Source organism: Hibiscus syriacus, unplaced genomic scaffold (assembly GCF_006381635.1).
Source record: "Hibiscus syriacus cultivar Baekdansim isolate YM2019G1 unplaced genomic scaffold, ASM638163v2 tig00110156_pilon, whole genome shotgun sequence".
NCBI lineage: Eukaryota > Viridiplantae > Streptophyta > Magnoliopsida > Malvales > Malvaceae > Hibiscus > Hibiscus syriacus.
Genome location: NW_024062606.1, coordinates 697,612 through 716,605, shown reverse-complemented (window position 1 = coordinate 716,605; position 18,994 = coordinate 697,612). Strand labels below are relative to the sequence as shown.

At 34.4% G+C, this 18,994-nt stretch overlaps 2 protein-coding genes across 2 annotated transcripts; one reads left to right on the top strand and one right to left on the bottom strand.

Moving 5' to 3' along the window:
- The first annotated feature begins 2,166 nt into the window (after positions 1–2,166).
- On the top strand, positions 2,167–3,438 carry LOC120215754. Its single transcript, XM_039213331.1, has one exon. The coding sequence runs from the start codon at positions 2,167–2,169 to the stop codon at positions 3,436–3,438; it is 1,272 nt and encodes a 423-aa protein (XP_039069262.1).
- Positions 3,439–6,318: 2,880 nt separating this feature from the next.
- Positions 6,319–12,314, bottom strand: LOC120215919 (respiratory burst oxidase homolog protein C-like). The gene is made up of 12 exons (XM_039213446.1): positions 11,714–12,314; positions 11,469–11,625; positions 11,321–11,369; positions 11,127–11,240; positions 10,629–11,054; positions 10,171–10,554; positions 9,999–10,094; positions 9,748–9,863; positions 9,560–9,662; positions 9,395–9,468; positions 7,334–7,905; positions 6,319–6,522 (listed from the first exon to the last, which is right to left on the bottom strand). The coding sequence occupies exons 1-12, from the start codon at positions 12,276–12,278 to the stop codon at positions 6,413–6,415; spliced, it is 2,766 nt and encodes a 921-aa protein (XP_039069377.1). The 5' UTR covers positions 12,279–12,314; the 3' UTR covers positions 6,319–6,412.
- Positions 12,315–18,994: the final 6,680 nt, after the last annotated feature.

Here is an 18,994-nt window from a genome sequence, read left to right as displayed (position 1 = left end):
TTAAAATCAAAAAAGAAAAATCTAGTTGAAAAATCTAAAAGTCCTAATGTAGGGGGTGAAATGGAATCTTCTCCTTCCAATGAATTTAAGCTTTTGGAACATAAGAGGACTTAATAATCCTCTCAAACAAGAAAAAGTGATCCATAGAGCTACTCAAAATAAAGTAGATGTTTTATGCTTATTGGAGACTATAGTTAAAGCTGAGAATTCTGAGAAAATTTTCAACTCTAAATTCTCTAATTGGAATATCAGTTCTAACTGAGACTATGCTACTAATGGTAGAATCTGGTTGCTTTGGAAAAAAGGTCTTGATTTCAATGTCATTTTTGCTTCTGATCAAATTATCACTATTAAGGGCTTTCACAATGGTTTCCCTTTTTTCTTATCTGCAATTTATGGTAGCAATGATGGAATTGTTAGGAGACAATTATGGCACCAATTAAAACATGTAAATTCTTCTATTGTTCATTACCCTTGGATTATTGGTGGTGATTTTAATACTTTTTTGCATTATTATGAAAGTTCTGACCATGAATTTCTTGGTCATTATTTATCTGCTGATATGAAAGATTTCCAAGAGCTTATTCATGAGTTAGAACTTCTTGATCACCCTTTCTTTGGTCCTACTTTCACTTGGAGTAACAAGCAAAAAGAACTTTTTCTTGCTAGGAAGCTTGATAGGGTTCTTATTAATTCTTACTGGGCTACTTCTTTTCCTCTCTCTTTTGTGGAATTCCTTGCTCCTGGTTTATCTGATCACTGTATGGCTATTGTTAACCTTGTCAAAGAATCTCCTTTTAATAGACCTAAACTTTTCAAATTTTTTAATTTCTGGTCTACTCACCCTAGCTTCTTGAATGTTGTGAGGAACTCTTGGCTCCATAATGCTTCTGGTAATCCTATATCTGTCCTCTTTTCTAAGCTTAAAAGACTCAAAACTGCCCTTAAAGAGTTTAACAATGAAAATTTCAAAAATCTCCCTACTCAAGTGAAAGTTAAAAGAACTGAGCTGGAATTGCAACAACTCCGTACCTTAAAAGGTGAGGATGGAATCGAAAAGGAGATTATTATTCAAGATGAGCTGAAGATTCTTGAAGAAGCTGAGAATTTGTTTCTTAAACAAAAGGCAAAAATTCAGTGGATTAAAAATGGTGATAAGAACACTAAATTCTTTCATTCTATTCTTGCTTTTAAGAACAAGAGAAACACAATTCGTGTTCTGATTGATGAAAATGGAAATCGTTTGGAATGTTTCGACGATATGGCTAAGGAATTTACTTCCTCTTTCTCTAATTTGCTTGGATCTGTTGACAACAGAGTTAAAAATACTGATCCTTCTTCCCTTAAAGAGCTGTTGAATTATGCTCTTCCTTCTGAAGCTGCTTCTGCTATGGTTAAGGATATTACTAATAAAGAAATTCAAGACGCCTTTTTCAGTCAAGGGAATGATAAAGCCCCTGGACCTGATGGTTATTCTCCCTGTTTCTTCAAAAAGGCTTGGTCTATTATAGGAGAAGACGTCTTGGCTGCAGTTAAGTATTTTTTCCATAACAACTACATGAACTCTGGATTTAATTCCACTGTCATTGCTCTTGTTCCCAAAGTTCAAAATCCTCGAGTTGTTAAAGATTTCATACCTATCTCGTGTTGCTCAATTTTTTACAAAGCCATTACTAAAATTTTAGTTAAAAGATTGTCTGAATTTCTCCCTGATATTATCTCTTTAAACCAGACTGCTTTCATCAAGGGTAGGAGCATTGTTGACAATACCCTTCTCGCTCAAGAATTGGTTAAAGGTTATGGCAGGAAATCTATTTCTCCTAGATGCTACATGAAGATTTACCTTCATAAGGCTTTCGACTCCCTTCATTGGGATTTTATATCCTCTATTCTCAAAGCCCTCCAACTACCTCCTAGATTTATAGCTTGGGTTGAGACTTGTTTCACTCAAGCTAGGTATTCCATCTCTTTTAATGGCTCTCTTATTGGTTATTTCAAAGGAGCTAGAGGTTTAAGGCAGGGTGATCCTCTCTCTCCCACTCTTTTTGTTCTTTCTATGCAAGTTTTATCTAAGATGCTTAATTTGGCTGCTGCCAAAGAAGTGTTTGGTTATCACCCAAAATGTAAAAGATTGGCCTTACCCATCTTTCTTTCGCTGATGACTTAATGATCTTCTGTAAGGGTAATGCTGACTCTATTATGGGTGTTTTAAGTGTTCTAGACCTTTTTTATGAAATCTCTGGGCTTCAACTTAATTCCTCCAAATGCAAAATTTTTTCTACTGGTTGTTCTTCAAGATCAGTGGATTTATTTCAACAGATTTCTGGTTTCAAAAAAGGTAGCTTACCTGTTAGATACTTAGGTATTCCTCTTGTTACTCGTAAACTTACTGAGAAGGATTGTGTTGTGCTTATTGATAAAATTAAACAGAGGCTTCACCATTGGTCTGCTAGAAATCTGAGCTACGCTGGCAGACTTGAACTCATTCGCTCTGTCCTTTTCAGCGTCTCAAATTATTGGTGCAGACAACTAATCCTTCCCAATTCGATCCTTACAAAAGTGGACCAACTCTGCTCCAGATTTTTCTGGAAAGGTGACGATAAGTCTGCCACAGGTGCTCGAGTAAGCTGGGATTTTATCTGCTTCTCTAAAGCCGAAGGCGGCCTTGGCCTCAAAAACACTAAAATCTGGAACAAAGCGTGTTCTATTGATCTAATCCGGAAAATCTTAGCGGGTGATGACTCGCTTTGGGTGGCTTGGTTAAATTCTTATGTTTTCAAAGATCAAGATTTTTGGAATTTTGTTGCAGGTTCTAATGTGGGCTGGAGTATTAATAGACTCCTAAATTTACGTCCTACTGTTCTCAACATCTTCTCCTCATCAAGTTCTCTTAGGCTAAGAGATATTTGGGATTCTATCCGAATCAAAAGGGAGAAAGTTCCCTGGCAGAATCTAATTTGGTTTCCCATGCACATTCCTAAATTCAGTTTGATTGCTTGGATGTCTTTGTTAAACAGATTACCAACTAGAGATCGGCTCCTCAAAATGGGTATTTCAACAGAATGGACATGTGTAAACTGCAGAATCGATCAGGAAATAAGAAATCATATTTTCTGTCAATGCACTCTTGCTGTTCAACTTTGGAGCTCCGTCCTATCGCTTAATGGCTTGAAGAATACATCCACTACATGGGAAGAAATGGTTAATCAGGCTACTTCAACATGGAAAGGGAAATCCTTACTCATCACAATTCTGAAGATTTCTTGGATAGCCTATATTTACACATTGTGGGAGGAAAGAAATCACAGAATTTTCAAAAGTCGTTACAGATCTTCAGATGAATTGCTCAAGGTTATTATTGAAGCTGTGCGAATCCAACTAAAGGGTAAAAATATTAATCGAGCTGATAGAATTAATTCTAACCTTTGTATTGCATGAGGTATTACTTAACCAATCTTTGCCTTTTGTAAGCAAGTTGTGTATAATTCTTTTGTATTGATCGGTTGATTGTATTTTATAGCAGAATTCTGCTCTTTTGGAAAATAAAATTTGATTTATCCAAAAAAAAAAGTATTTCACGGCTTGGTGAAACGATGGCTACAAGATCTAAGGGACGACATGGAAGAGCCATTGCAGGCTCATTTCATCTTTACTAGTAACCTAGGTTCATTGAAGCAGATATCCTGCAATTTATCTACTTCTGTCAATCATATAATTGATGGATTCAATCCTTGTAAGGTACTCAGCATGTACCTTAATTCAACCCTTTTTCAAGCAGAATAACAATCCTTTGATCCACTTCTTACAGACATGCAGGTCCCATGGTGCACCATTGGATAATGCAGAAAAAACTAGGATTGAAAGGCATTCATGTCAAGTCACTGGCCATGAACTTGGGACTTTTGACGTGATTGACAATTCTTTGAAGGTTGGAGAAAACACAATACTATATATGCCCTCTTTTCAGACTTCTATGAAACTCCATCAGGCTTCTTCACCTGTCAACTTCAATAATAATAGACAGAACCAACTTAGGGTCTCTAGTAATCTCAAGAATGAAGCTCCATTTTCGACATCTTAGTGGATTTTCCACAGTCGTTGCATATTTTGAAAAGACTCCTGGTTATTAAATAATTTAAGCTGTTGTCCAGGTAATTTTCCTGAAATATAGGAGCTAGGGAAAAAAGGGAATGCTGCTAGTATTTTATTTAAACGACGCCTTGGTTCATATTCTCCTTTAATGGTATTTTACACAGTACTTATATTTGGGAATCCCTATTTTGTAACTCCATCGGCTTCTCCAGAGATAGAAGCTGCTTCAGATGAAATGAATCAGCTAGAATTGAATGCTCAATGTGCGTGCAAGTCTCTTTTTTTTTCTATCATGCTGCAATGTGAATGTTTAGTGAGTAGTTTGTCTATGATTTCAGTTTTTTCCTGAATTGCAAATTTATCTTGAGTTTTATACCATTAAGAGTTCTTGTTATATGCAACTGACAGAAAATTTTCAGTGAACTGTTCTTCCTTTCTTTTCACACCTTTTTATTATTTCGTTTTCCTGATCCAAATACAAAATTTCAGTTTTCAAAGGGCTTTGCAGTGCTCTACATTCATTAGATCAATGCTTGGTATTGCAATCTAGAAACAAAGAGGGACGGGACGTTCCATTGCTATTATATTCTTCAACCTTCAGATAATGGACCAATGCTTCTCAGGGTGAACATTAAGCTGCTTTCATTGTTAAAGGATGGTCTACATGTTCATTACTAAATAATATTTGTAGTCAAGTGTCTCATTGTAATCCACCTAATCTCTACCAGCCCCCCCAACCCAAAACAAGTTGCTACTTTAGGGTGAAATTTTCTTGCTAATGGAGTTAAGCTCAGCTGATAACTATGTTGTTTAATTTTTAAAACTTATAGCGCCTCGCAGGATCATAGGAAGTGTTGCCTTTTTCTGATGTCAATCGATTTATTGCTTATTCAGTGCCCAAGGAGATTGAGATTGCCATTCACTCCTCCTTATCCAAGGTAAAAAGTATTATTTTGAAGTTTCTCTCTGTTCCCATTCTTTTATTGTTTAGTTTCACATTTGTTGAAAGCCATGTTTTTCAAGCTCAGTCTTGTCCTTTTATCGTCTCTTTATTATCCTAAGCGATATATTGCCCTTTTAAAAGCTGTTCTGTATATCCTCTGGATTTTGCATTGTATATTATAATCGATTGCAAAGGGCTTGAAGCAGCTGTACATAGATCAACTGACCACATTAATTGAATTAAATGGGTTAAAAGTATATTGTTGTATAGTCAAGTGCACATGCATTTGTTTCCCCCCTTTATGAATCAAGATATTTTTTTTAATTACTTCTTTTGTACATGTTGGTCGAAGATTTCTAACAACGGTAGAGTAGATAGCGAGTAGTTAGCAAGGCCTATTAGTGGTGAAAATTCCTTTACGTAAACATCTTTGAGCATGGAGAGCGGATTGAAAGCTTTCTGATAATTTCTGCCTCATGGATGACATGAATATTCCAGGTCCGTAGATGCTAAACCGAATGACGCAACATCTGAGCCAAACCCAACTAAGCTTGACTCAACCAAAGCGAAAGCACAACCAACTTCACCGGTCCATGTCATGGTAGTGAATGATGAAACTTCACATCTAGAGAAAGCAGTTGAACCCAAAACAAGAGCTTCAATTGCTGAAGAATGGGAGCGACTAGTGGTGAATGAAATCCCAATCAAATATTCTCCCACCGTACCCAAGTCGGATCAATGGTTTACACTTGTATCCTCACCAGACAACAGCGGGCAGCTAGATATAAACACCACAAGGATACTGGAGAGGCTGGAGTTGCCAAGGCAGTTAAAATCAAAGCAAGACTCTCCCGGCAACAACAGCAGCAGAATCTCGGATGTTGCGAATTCGTCAATGAAGAAACCTCTACTCCCTTTCCAGCCCAATCAGGCTGCGGATCAAGGCTTGACCTCGACCCAACTAATCAGGCCCTGTTTCCAGAGGCTAAAACGAAAGCATAAATGAACGGTTTACCCAATTGTTGGGTTGGGTTGGGATGGCTTTTAGATGAGCAAAGCATGACTTGCGTATTTTCTCATCAAACACCAAAATCTCTTTTGAAATCTCAATCAACCAACGCACTATCGTTTGTTTGCCTCAATTATTAACCGATTTCCCATTGATACTTTTTTCAGCATGAAAAGGTAAATTAAAATACGAAAATTTAGAATTTATTATATTAAAGAAACTTTGATACATGATTGCAAAGCATATTATAAATGGAGGGGGCCCAAGATCTTTGTACAAAATGAGACACAGAGGTGACCGGAACCGTCTGTACTGAGCTTCGAAAAGCTTTTGTTTTAGGCTCCTCTTATCCGGAATGTGTGTGGTAATTAAAAATTCTCTTTATGAAAATCAAACCTGGTGGACGTCTTGCGCGAGAAATCTAAAGCTAGCTGGCGAAGCTCTTGTGTCAGCGCCGGTGCCCCGCAATAAAACACCCCTGGCCAACAACAACACTCGTCATTATTTGTACAAACATCTACTTATTATTTTATCATTATCATGAAAAGCACTAACATCCCATGTGCACATAACAAGCGATATGTTTATGCAAGATGGTTTTATTAAAAATAATATTTTATTAGAAAAATATGAAATGACATCATATGATTTTATACATTCATAAAGTATATATTTTTTATTTTTTATAAAACAGTTAGTAATTGATTTATTAATTAATTAATTTAAATTAAATAATGTAAAAATTTATTATAAATTAATTTTCTAAATCTAATTTATTTTGTCCACAATATCAAAATTGGAATGTTCTATCTTATTTAAAAAAGCTTACACATCAAGTAATAAATTAAATGTTAGTGGTTAGATTTATACTCTTATCACTCAACCACTTAATAAAAAACTTTTACTTATATCTTTTGTTTATTTTCAAAAGGTATATATCTTTTTTCTCTTTTAAATTAGGTGAGAGACAAAAGAGCTAGCAAACAGAGAAAGCTAAGAAACATTGCTTTACTGATAAATCAGCTAAATAAAGAAGATATGGAGCACTTAAAGTCAACAATTACACAATAACCCTTTTTAAAAACATGTAATTATTTCTTCCCTAACTCTAAAGTTGATCGATTAATAGATTATTTACATGTAAAAAGCATGTTAATTAGATTCCATGTTGAGCTATATCAATTGATGTAAGCATGTTGATGAAGTGTAAGGGTAATTCCTACCATTATCTTTTGACAAAATGCTTATAAAGTCATAATAAAGGAAAGGGTAGATTTCAGTATACATACCAACTCGAGAGCTGTTGTGATTGACAGCAATTTGCTTGTAGACACTGCGCCAATTAGGCTTAGCGAAGTGGGATTTAACTCTTGTACCGGAGACGATGTCGACCCCATTTTTAGCATGATTGAGTGATTGAAGCATGGTGATGAGGGCAGAGCGAGCGTCCCCTTCTTCATACACGCTGGTGCAGTAATTGTGAAGCTCGATAACATGGTTATGGTCCATTTCGGCCACTTCATTCATTATCCCTTTGAACCAATCAAAGGACCCTTGTTCCCTCGTCACCCAATAAAAGTATGCCCTCCTGGTTTTGAAGCTTTCTTTCCTTTTGGAAGTTGATGATGATGATGATGAAGAACTGGTTCTGTTGATCTCATTGACTCCATTACCATTCTCCAAACCACCACTGATGGACTCTCCTTCTTCTTCCTTGGCCCTGATGTTGTTCACTATGTCTTTCACGATGCTGATCATGGGGGTTGCTCCAATCCCCAACCCCACCAGCAGAACCACTTCGTACTTCTTGTAGTCTTGTGCCGGTGCTCCGTACGGTCCGTCGATTAGCACTCTTGGGAAACTGTTCAAATCATCAATCATATTGAAGAATATGCACATCTAAGGAGTACCGTGAATAAGACGAGATTGATGATAAGTTATTAGAGTTTGACTTAATCAAAACTCGGTCAATACTCATATCGAATGAACTCGACTCGAGTTCTTAATGAGTTGAAACAAATTACATGATATCTGACTCAAAACACTAGTGACAACTTTGAAAAAATAATATATTATTTTTTAATTATTAGATTAAATTATTAATAATATTAACATTTATATGTTGTTTGTTTTAAAAATGCAATATAAGGTTTCCATGTGCTTTAAGGTTCATGTTTGATCTTCAACCGAGCTCTAGTTCGAGAATGTTTTGAGTTCAAGATTTTTTGAGCTCGAGTTAAACTTTAATGTTTTATTTTGAGTTCGAGTCTAGTTTAACAATTTTAAGCTCACAAACTTTCAACTAGAATCGAGCTCAACTTTAAATTTTCCGAGTCGAGTCGATCAAATTTGTCTCCATTAGTCTACAGCTATATTACTTAGAACATTATTTGTGATTAATTTTCGAACACTTAACATGGAAAATGACATTTTGATTAAGTTTTTTTGTGTTGTTCGAACATGGACATCCACTTCCTTCAAATGAAAGCTTTTTAACATTTTAATTTCCATTGGTTTCTAAAGCTGACAGACACCATGTCACCAAATTTTCTTCATGACAAGTTCATGTAAATATAACCCAATTTCCCATGCCCTAGCAGCCTCAACACCGTCAATTATTATTCCCTCATTAAGATATTGATGATGAATTTCTTGTCTTGTTGCTTAGAGGGGACAAATATTCAATAAAAATGAAAAAGAGAAGTAATGAAATATTGAAGTGATTTCTAATTTCATTTAACATATGACATCACATGTCAAGGGGAAATGACAAAGGAAAAAGACATCTCAGAGCAGCCATTGGCAGTGACCATGACATTAACACCATAAAAAATTGCATATTTGAAGATAGACATAAACTAATTAAGAGTATAAAACTAAAGTTTGGGATTTTAAAAATAATCTTGAATTGAAATGGTGTAAAATATCTGCAATTATGAAATGGTGTGGACCAACTCATTTTTAGCTTACCTTTTATGTTATAAAACAACAGATTGCCAAATCCCATTTCTGCTAAAATTGCTAGTAGTATCTTGCTACTCTTCAGCCATTAGAGTCGGTGTCATGATCCTCTAAACAAAGCACAAAAAAGAGTTGTATGGAACAACTCTTATTTGTTCTTTACATTGATCTGATTAAATTAATAGGGTTTGACCTATATAGTGCTCATCACGTATGTAGCATGAACCCTTAATTGTTTAAGCCTACAGATCCAAAGCTTGATTCCTTCCAACAAGCCTTAAATCATGTTCTTGTCTTTATTTTATTTTTTTATTGTTTTTTTTTCTGTTGTGTTGGCCATGTTTTTGTTTTGTAGGGAAAAGAGAAAGGAGAAAATTCTAATGACTTACTCTGGGGTTTTAGTTCCTTGCATACAGTCAGCTCTAAGGAGGCCACTTTTGCCATTAGTAGGTTGTTGACACACCTGCAAGAACATGTTAGTTGAAGTTCAATACAAGGTTAATTAGAAGGTCGAGCCGTCGGTTCTGAAAAAAGGGACAATCAGAGAAACATGCCTCAGAAAACACGGTCCTGAGTTGTCGAGTCCAGTCGCCAAGTGTCCTAATATGAACACTCAGATAATCATCTCCTGGAGCTGAAGTGATGGAAAATGGGTGCCTGTTTCTCATTTTATGTCATGTTAATGAAGGTTTACTTCTTGTTTTCAAGAAGAATAAAAAACAGAAAGTCCATGGAGAATTACCATTCAAACGGAGACACTGCAGCACAATTGACAAACATGTATTGTCCACTTTTGTATCTAAATCCATGGGGCCTTGACATGTGAAGTGCCAGTACATTTCCAGGATAAACAGCTACCTGAAAATCTGTAAGATTAGGAATCTGGAATAAGATTGGGGCTCGGGATTAGTAATTCCGAACCCACAAACTTGTTGAATGACAACCCGGGTTAAACCCGAGTTTGATCATATACAATGATGATGGATAGCTTACCTTTTGTATTGTAACAGCTTTGATGCTTGATCTAAGCAGCCTTGTTAATCTTTCACATGAGTAAAGGATAACTGGAACTGCTAAGTACATCCAAGTCTGCCATTTTCCAACAGAAATGAAATTAGTTTGGATAAATACCAAAATTAGTTTTGGAAATTTGATCACTGCTTACCGTTTTCTTGTACCATTTCTTGGTCAGGAAAAGCTTAATTCCATGGAGAATGAGGAGAGTGTAAACAATGACAAACAGATGGTGTGAGTACCAGAAGGCATTGAACCCTGTTAGCTTCTTCAGAGGCTTCGGAAGGTTCATCCGACCCCGCCTGAAACACGGTGCCGCTAACGTGAAAGCGATGGCCATTAAAACCACCATCACTACCCCAGTTATCCCTTCAAAGTGCTCCACAAAATGCCAATAACTTTTGGCTTGTTCACCAAAATATTGTTTCATTGGTTCATATTCACCAGGTGTGGCATGAAGCAGGCGAGGGAAATCACATGCCAAATGGGCAATCCCATGTATCCCAACCCCTATAGAAATCCCCACTGCTATAACCTGCAACACATTGAAAGTAATTTATAAACTCCATTAATGAACTTATGTTATAAAGACATGTTAATGTTTGTAACCTTGTGGAAGTTGAGGTTGTCGTCGAAAGGAACCGCCACGCCTAGTTTCGTCTTGTTTCTTAACCAGGTTATGGTGTTACGGCATACCGGTAGCAGTATCAGTGCCATATTCAGTTTAAGTGTCTCAGCTGCACCTTTGGCAAAGCAAACACAGTCCCCCATCACTTTATATACGTCTTGCCTCCTCCGATATTCGATGAATTTGTACGTGAACAAGCCACACATGACCGTGATCCATAAGGCCATCACCCAAGCTCTCTGCCAGTTATCTAGCAAGAAATACTTGGTGTCCCTGCAGAATCTCCTAACTGGATTACTGTCATATGTAGGCTTAAGCTTCTGGCTTAGCATTTGGCTCAGTTTCCGGCTTTCGCCTCTTACTGATTGGTTCGGTGCTTGTAATAGAAGCATTTCCAAGTTGTTTATCTGTTTAAAACACAAGGTTTATGAAGATTGAAGCCAAAAACTAAACAAATGTAAGAATTGCTTGAAATTTACCATTATGTAACCTAGGTGGTCTGGGTCTAATTCTTCCATAATCAAAGCTGCATATTCCTCTGCTTGTTTCTGGATATTTGAGAGATTGTTTGCTGATGCACTGAGACTAATAATCTGTGAAAGTAAATCAGAATTTAAGGTATAAATTTCGATCAAATTACTTTTAATTGCTGCAACTGATTCATATGGTATACCTCTTTGACTTCTTCTTCTGTTATTCTTCCATCTGCATCTTTATCCACCCTGTATTTTTATGAATCATTTGATTGAATACCAAATCTTTAAAAGAACAATTAATGTAAGAAATGGTCTGAAAAATGGAAACATAATGATCAACTTTACATGTCGAAGAAGGTTTGAAGTCGAGCATCGAAGCTTTGATTTGAGATCTGATCCCAGAACTCTTTCAGGTGAGCCTTATCGATCGAATCACCTTGAAAGTTTCGTTTCCGAGCAAGGGCATCAAACAACTGCCCTGCAAACTCTTTAGACTCCATTCCTGCCATTGATTTACACGAGATCTCGCTGAATTGAATCACCTGAAAATATGTTGATGGTTTAGATTTTGTTTAACTTCAAATACATACCTATGCATTCACCAAACCGTGACCGAGGCAAGGTTCCATTGTTGGAAGCTGTAATATCATCAAACCGCTTCTCAACAGCCTCCCATCCATGTCCGCATTCATTCTTGCTAATGAACTTGAGTCCAACGAGAGCATGAGCCGCGGCGGATTTAGTCCGATCGAACCGAGCAGGCTTCTTCGAGAACGACGTCAACCGCTTAAGTTCATGCCCCACCTGCCTAATCTTAGCGGAGGCATTCCTCACCAAGTTAGATTTCTTCTCAAGACCTTTAGCCAACAAAGTCAGCTCGGGATCCTCATGTAAATCAACCTCATTCGCGGCCTTTACGCTCTGGACCGCAACCGAATCGTCGCAAACGTCGAGGGTAATCTCGACATAGCCATCGCCTTTCGTGGAATCGGGAATGTTGAACTGGGCAGTTTTCTTCCCCGCGACAACCTTTCTGTTCAAGGGTCCGCTCAATGGACCACTATGGGGAACTTTATCGGATCCTAGAACATCCGTATCGGAATAATGATGATGATGGTAACAATTACCACCATCCTCTGAATTCATCTTCTCCATGTTCTTAGATTCCAAATTCGCCGATACAGTGTTTTCCAAAGCCAGCTAGATTAGCAATGTAAACGGATTGAATAGTAGAAGAAAACAAAGAGAATAATATAATAATATTCTTTAATTTGCTTGGCCTGTTCTGAAGAAGAAGAAAAAACTCAATATATATATTACTGGGTTCTGAAAACTTTATGAAGAGAGAGAGAGAGATGAAGGTTTGAGGGGACAACAATGGAGTATTCGTTAATGAAGGTGCGCCATTATCATTGGACAATGATCTTCAATATTCCTTGCATTTATATCCTAGTTGGGACTGTGATAGAAACTGTACAAATACATTATCAGCTTAAAATATGATTGAGGGAACTCATTTGGAAGCTCCCATTATTTTAGATTTCTTCAACGTGCATTCAACACTCAATTTTACTCGTTCTTTCCTCTTATTTTGCTCCAACTATCATATTTTAATTAAATTAAAAATAAATCATACTTTGAAGATTAAATCCTCATATTTAATAAAAAAAATTAGAAATACTTTAAAAATGTAATACTATTACTTCTTTAGGAATTGATGTCATTGACATTTTGAAATATATAACATTTCAAATACCAACCATTTGTTATATATTTATTTATTTCTTTTATAAAGTTTAATTTTGATTTACTTTTATCGATAATTTTTTACTAGTTTGATCACCTATTGTGATTTTTTAGATATATTTATATTTATATTTTACTCGAATTTTCTCGATGATTTTTTAACATTTTTCTTATATGGTCTTTGTACAATTTCAAGCGACTAGTTTTATGTGTCAATGATTATAATTTAGATAATTTAAAACTGGTTTTTAACAACCCATAATGCTATATAAGCCGAAGTAAACGTTTGGCCAACCTGGAATAAAATTATTCTACCACATCACACTATTTAATTAAGTATTTAGTATGTCAATAACCTCCAATTAGTCCCTTGATAATTTAAACTTAAAATAAGGACAAGTTTTATTCTATTTTATTTTCTATTAGAATTTATTAATTTAAATTTGTCAGAAATTCAGAAACGTTGTTCTATAATTAAAATAAATCAAGTTGAAATATAATTAAGCTTCCACTAGAAAACTTGTAAATTGTTTTTTTTTAATATTTTTAATAACGATTAAGATTCTTTATAATTAAATTCTTCGTTATTGTGTGTGCTTTTTGGAAAAGTTCTTTTGGGATCGTTATACATCAATTAATTTTCATGTGTTTATCTATTTATTAATTATCGTAAAACATAACTAATAACCAACAAACAATTTTGCTTTGGAAAGTTGGACCGTGGACATAACTGAAAACTTATTTCATAAATTCTTTTTATCATGTAATTATTAGTCCTAACTAATTAAAAAAATCACACCAATTTTATTTTCATAACATTTATAAATAAAGATATCAATTAATTAAAATATTACCAAAAAATCTGACAAATTTACAAACATTCATAAACTTTCATTTTTCAATATTCCTTTTGTAATAAAAATTATTTGAAAAATAGTCAATTTTTCTTGCTCGAACAGTGTCCAAATACTATGGACTAGAGAAACATCACACCCCAATGATCATCATTAAATAGTTGTATCATTGTTCAAGTGAAGTCTGCTCCTTTTTCAAGTGCAGTCTGCTCGAATTGTCCCCCACATTTGATATTTTTTCACTTTCTACTTTTGAGATCTCAAATTAAAGAAGAAAAATGCAGAACAGAACAAGTGGAAAAATAGATGTGTGCTTGTATGTCCGGTTGCAGATCGTCTTCCGGTGGTGGAGGTGCGGTCCTCTAAAGAAAGACACGCTCTCCACGAGGGGTCATGGTGCCGGAAGGGAAAAAGTAGGGAGCTTTGGGAGTGCCGGCAAATAGCCCCATTGTATCCAAGCAACGCTAATCTAAACCATCCATAGAAAATGGATAAGTGAATTGTGAAACATTGAAAGTTAATGGAAAAAGATGATCGAAAATATTTGTAATGTAAGGGCCGAGAATAAGTGGGTGATCGGAGTGTACAACACGTTCAAAGGCGCGAGCAAACCAAAAACCTAAGTTTGCCTTTGTACCTGTAAGCATACACCACAAAAAGAATAACTCAACTTTACTCAAGCAGGAAGTAGTGTCATTACGTCCCGAGTAGTTGTATGCAAAAAACCGATAGATGTAGCGAAGTGTTGTGTCATGGATATGCCACCTAATCGTCGTCTGGCCATTGTAAGTATACCTCGTCGAGCTAGTAAGAGCCAAGTAAGCGGCATCGACATCAAAATTCTACGACATCTCAAGTAAAGAGGTAAAATAACCATAATTCGTGACATCTGTCACAAACCCCATAGGAATGTCACCGGAGCTTACTGCAACTGAATCGACGAAGGTTGCCCCGTATAAAAGTGTGACGACGAGACATGATTCGTTTGTGCCGCCATCAGTCTCTCCATCGGAAATCTGGTTCCAAAATCATATGTATAACCAAAATCCAAATAGTACATGAATAATGGCATAATAGAAACATGATCGAAAGTTACCCTGACAACTGTCGTTTTGATGTCAAAATAAATTCATTCTTCTCAATTAAAAAATAAATGAAATATGTAGTAAAGAGAAGTAAGAGTTCATCCACAGGGACTTAGAAAATTCCTAAATTTCGGTTTGAGTTGCCTTGACATACATTATGTAGTACATAAAAAAGGGGTTTTGATAAAAGTGATTAAATAATAAAAACCGATTTAAAGTAAAAATAAAGAATGTAAAGTTGAAAATGAATATGGTAAATACATCCTCAAATCTCGCTTTGACTCAATTTCCTTCGGATCATCGAATTAGATTTTTCCTTCGGGATTCACGTCACTTACTTTGTCTACAATGGCAATCCTCGTGACTCTACTTTGTATACCGAATACCCAAGGCAATCTTTGATTCTGACTTTGAAAATTGATCTGATCAATATCAATTGTCATAGATCGATAAACGTTTAAGTTCGTGAAGACCAACTCGAATTGTTGTTTCAATAACTACTAATTCCTATCTCAATTCCCTCTTAGCAAGGCAATCTTGTCAAGTGTGTTCCCAGGAAGTCGAATGTCCTTTCAATAAGTCGATCTTTCCTCCCACACATTTAATCGCAACAATATCTTGACCAAAGTCAATCTTTGATTTTGAAAACTGATTTGATTTTGAAAATAAGCATAGAGATTGAGAGAAATATTTCGAAGTTATTGAAGCATGAATCAAGCAAGAAAAAGGGTCCCCCGATGTGTGTCAATTGTCAAAGAACGGGGCATGTCAAATATGAATGCCCTCTCCTAAAGAAGAATGGATCATCCAAGAAAAAGGTATTTGTGACAGCTTGGAGTGATGAAGATAACTCCAATGATGAAGATGAAGTAACCAACATATGTCTCATAGCCATCGAAGAAGATTCAATGGTATCTTCTAATTCAAATGAATTAAATTCACATTCTTTTGATGAGTTACAAGATGCTTATAATGAGTTGTATTTGGAATTTGAGACCATGAATTCCAAATATAAGAAATTGATTTCAAAACTTAAAGTTGAAAATGATTTGGTTTTGAAAACAAAAGTTGATTTTGAGAATCAAAATGAAATTTTGAAAAATGATTTAGAGCTTTCAAAAGTCAAAATCAATGATTTAGAAAAAGAAAATTTTGATTTGAAAGTTAAGCTTGAGAGCTTAATAAAAGAAAAAGAATCAAAATAACTCATTATGTTTAAAAATAGAAAATTGCTCACATTGCCATTTTTATGGTAATTTGGAACATACTTGTCCCATAAAGAAAAGAAAATATTTTAAAATTAGACAAGTATGGATTCTTAAGGGAACAAGGGGAAATGAAACTAACGTCCAATGATCCAAAGCAATTTGGATACCAAAATCCAAATAAACGTCTCTTGTAGGTGTGTGGGAGCAATAATCATGAAAATGAAGAAATCAAGATGCTCTAGCCACACTCTAAGGGCGTGTTTGGTTCGGGGTATGTGGGATTACCGGGGGAATGAAATCCTCATCCCCCCGTTTGGTTGGCCAATAATCATATTCCCGGTAATCTTTTATTCCCAATAGTGGATTTTTTTGGGTATATTACCGGGAATGTGATTACCCTCATTCCCTTAGGTATTGTTGGATTACCGACGTTTTGGACTAAAATGCACTTACTTTTGTTCTCAAAAATATCATTCTTCTGTCGTTGAATAATAAAAATTCTACGAAGGTTAAATTACAAATTTATTCTTAAACTATTTTAGATTTACAAAAAAATCTATAATTAAAATTTTATATAAAGTTTAGGGTTAAAATAAAATTTCACCCTTTCATTAAACCTATTTATCTTTTCAATTTTGTAAAAAAATTATATAAATTTTATGAATTTAAATTTTTTAAAGAAAATATATAAATTAATTATAGTAATATTATAGTAGAATTCAACTTGTTAAAAAATAAATATATAATAAGGACAATTTGGTAAAATATACATTCTAATAATCTTTTATTCCTTTAACCAAACATTGTAATCTTACATTCCTGCTAAACCAACCAAACACAAAATACAACATTCTCAATAATCCTATTCCCCGGTAATCTTTTATTCCCACTGATAATCTTACATTCCGTGAACCAAACGCACCCTAAAAGGAATGGGTAACCTCTAAGCTTAAAAGCTTTTTCTTTTTGCATAATTGGTTGCTCATTTGATTTTTGGCATGCATGAGTTTTGATCTTAAATGATTAAGTTTTGTTTTTCATCTCATGTATGTTAAAAAGGTGTTATGATGAACATTTTAAATTTTTAATGATTTTTCATAATTTTTAGTTCATCATAATGAATTTTGGTCAAAATTGGTTTTAAATGAAAATGATATCTCTCTAACAATTGATATCAATTTTTAAAATGCTTTGATTTTACACATTTTAATTTTTGACCTAAATTTAAATGTTTATGCATATGGTTAAAATGAAAATTATATATCTCTAACAATTGATATCAAAATTTTCAAATGCATAACATTTTTGGAAGGCTTTATGGATATGCACTTAATTTCAACCATTGGTATTGCATTTTTTTTACTCTTTGTTATTTAATTTCAACCATTGGCATTGATATCAAAATTTTAGACTTTGATATATTGAATTTCATGTGTTACCAACATTTTTTACTCTTTGTTAAAATTCAATTTTGTTTAAGTGTCAAGCTTTTAAAGTCAATTTTTGTTTGGAATGCACATTTTGAAGGGGAGCTTTGATTTTTTTTTCAAATGCTTTTTATGTCAAATTCACCACTTACTCTCCAATATTATTTTTGAACTTTAAAGTTGAATTCTTTTTTATTTAACAAAAATGGAGAGAAATGTGATTTGAAAAATTCAATTTCTTAATGAAAAAGGGGAGCTGAACATTTTTATACATTTTTCAACAATTGATATATTTTTCATTAAACATTTTATTAAGGGGGAGTTTTGCCAAAAACAATTTTTCAAATGTTTTATTGTTTTGTTATATCAAAAAAGGGGAGATTGTTAAAATATATTTTGATATAACAATTAAGGAAAAATGTTTTTGGACTTGAATTGAATTTATTCAAAGTTTTTTAAAGTTTTCAAAAATAATTCAAAGTCCTTAAAAGTGGAATTGAGCACAAAATATTTTTCTGGACAAGCAGTAGCAATGTTGTTCTTACAGTATCGATACCACATGAACAGTACCGATACTGTTCATATGGTACCGATACTGTTCATATGGTACCGATACCAAAGGTAAGGGAAGTATAGATACTCACTAGGTAGAATCGATACTACTAGCAATGCTCAAATTCCAGAATGCAAAAAAAGTACCGATATAAATACAAGTTGATGACACTTGAAGAAGTGTAAGAACACATATCCAAGCATTCAAACACAAGAGAAGAGTTTTTCAATCTTATTTTCATTTCTCTTGTAAATATTATGTTTGTGTGAGTTTAATTCTTTGTAAACAGCTACCTTTGAGAAGTTTATTTGTTTACTTCTTTACTTCTTTTATCCTTTTGTAAAAGGAGTTTGGTTCTATCTTAGCCAAGTGAAAAGATAGGGAGTGTAAAGGTTATCTCTTGATCCTTTAAAAAGAAAGAACAAATTAGTGAATTTGTTAGAAAATGCTAAGTGAGGAGCTTAGGTAGTGTAAGTAGACTTAGTTGATAAGTCGAACCACTATAAATCCTTGTGCCAAATTTCTCTATCTTTTACTCTCCTTACTCCCTAATCAAATTATTGCCAATTCACCCCGTTTCCATATTTTTGGTTGTTCAATTGAGCCTCTTCAAATCCTAACACATGTGCTACTAACATGTTTGTTATTCTTTGTTGAAATTCAATTTTGTTTAAGTGACAAGCTTTTAAAGTCAAATTTTTGTTTGGAATGCACTTTTTTGATGGAGAGCTTTGATTTTTCAAAAATCCTTTTGTCAAGTTTAACACTTACTCTCCAAAGTTATTTTAGAACTTTAAAGTTGAATTATTTTTTATATAACAAAAAAGGAGTGAGAAGTATGGGTTTGAAAAAATTCAATTTCTTAATGAAAAAGGGGGAGCTAAACATTTTCCAACAATTGGCATCTTTTTCATTAAATATTTTATTAAGGGGATATTTTGCCAAAAACAATTTTTCAAATATTTTGTTATATCAAAAAGGGAGAAATTATTGATATA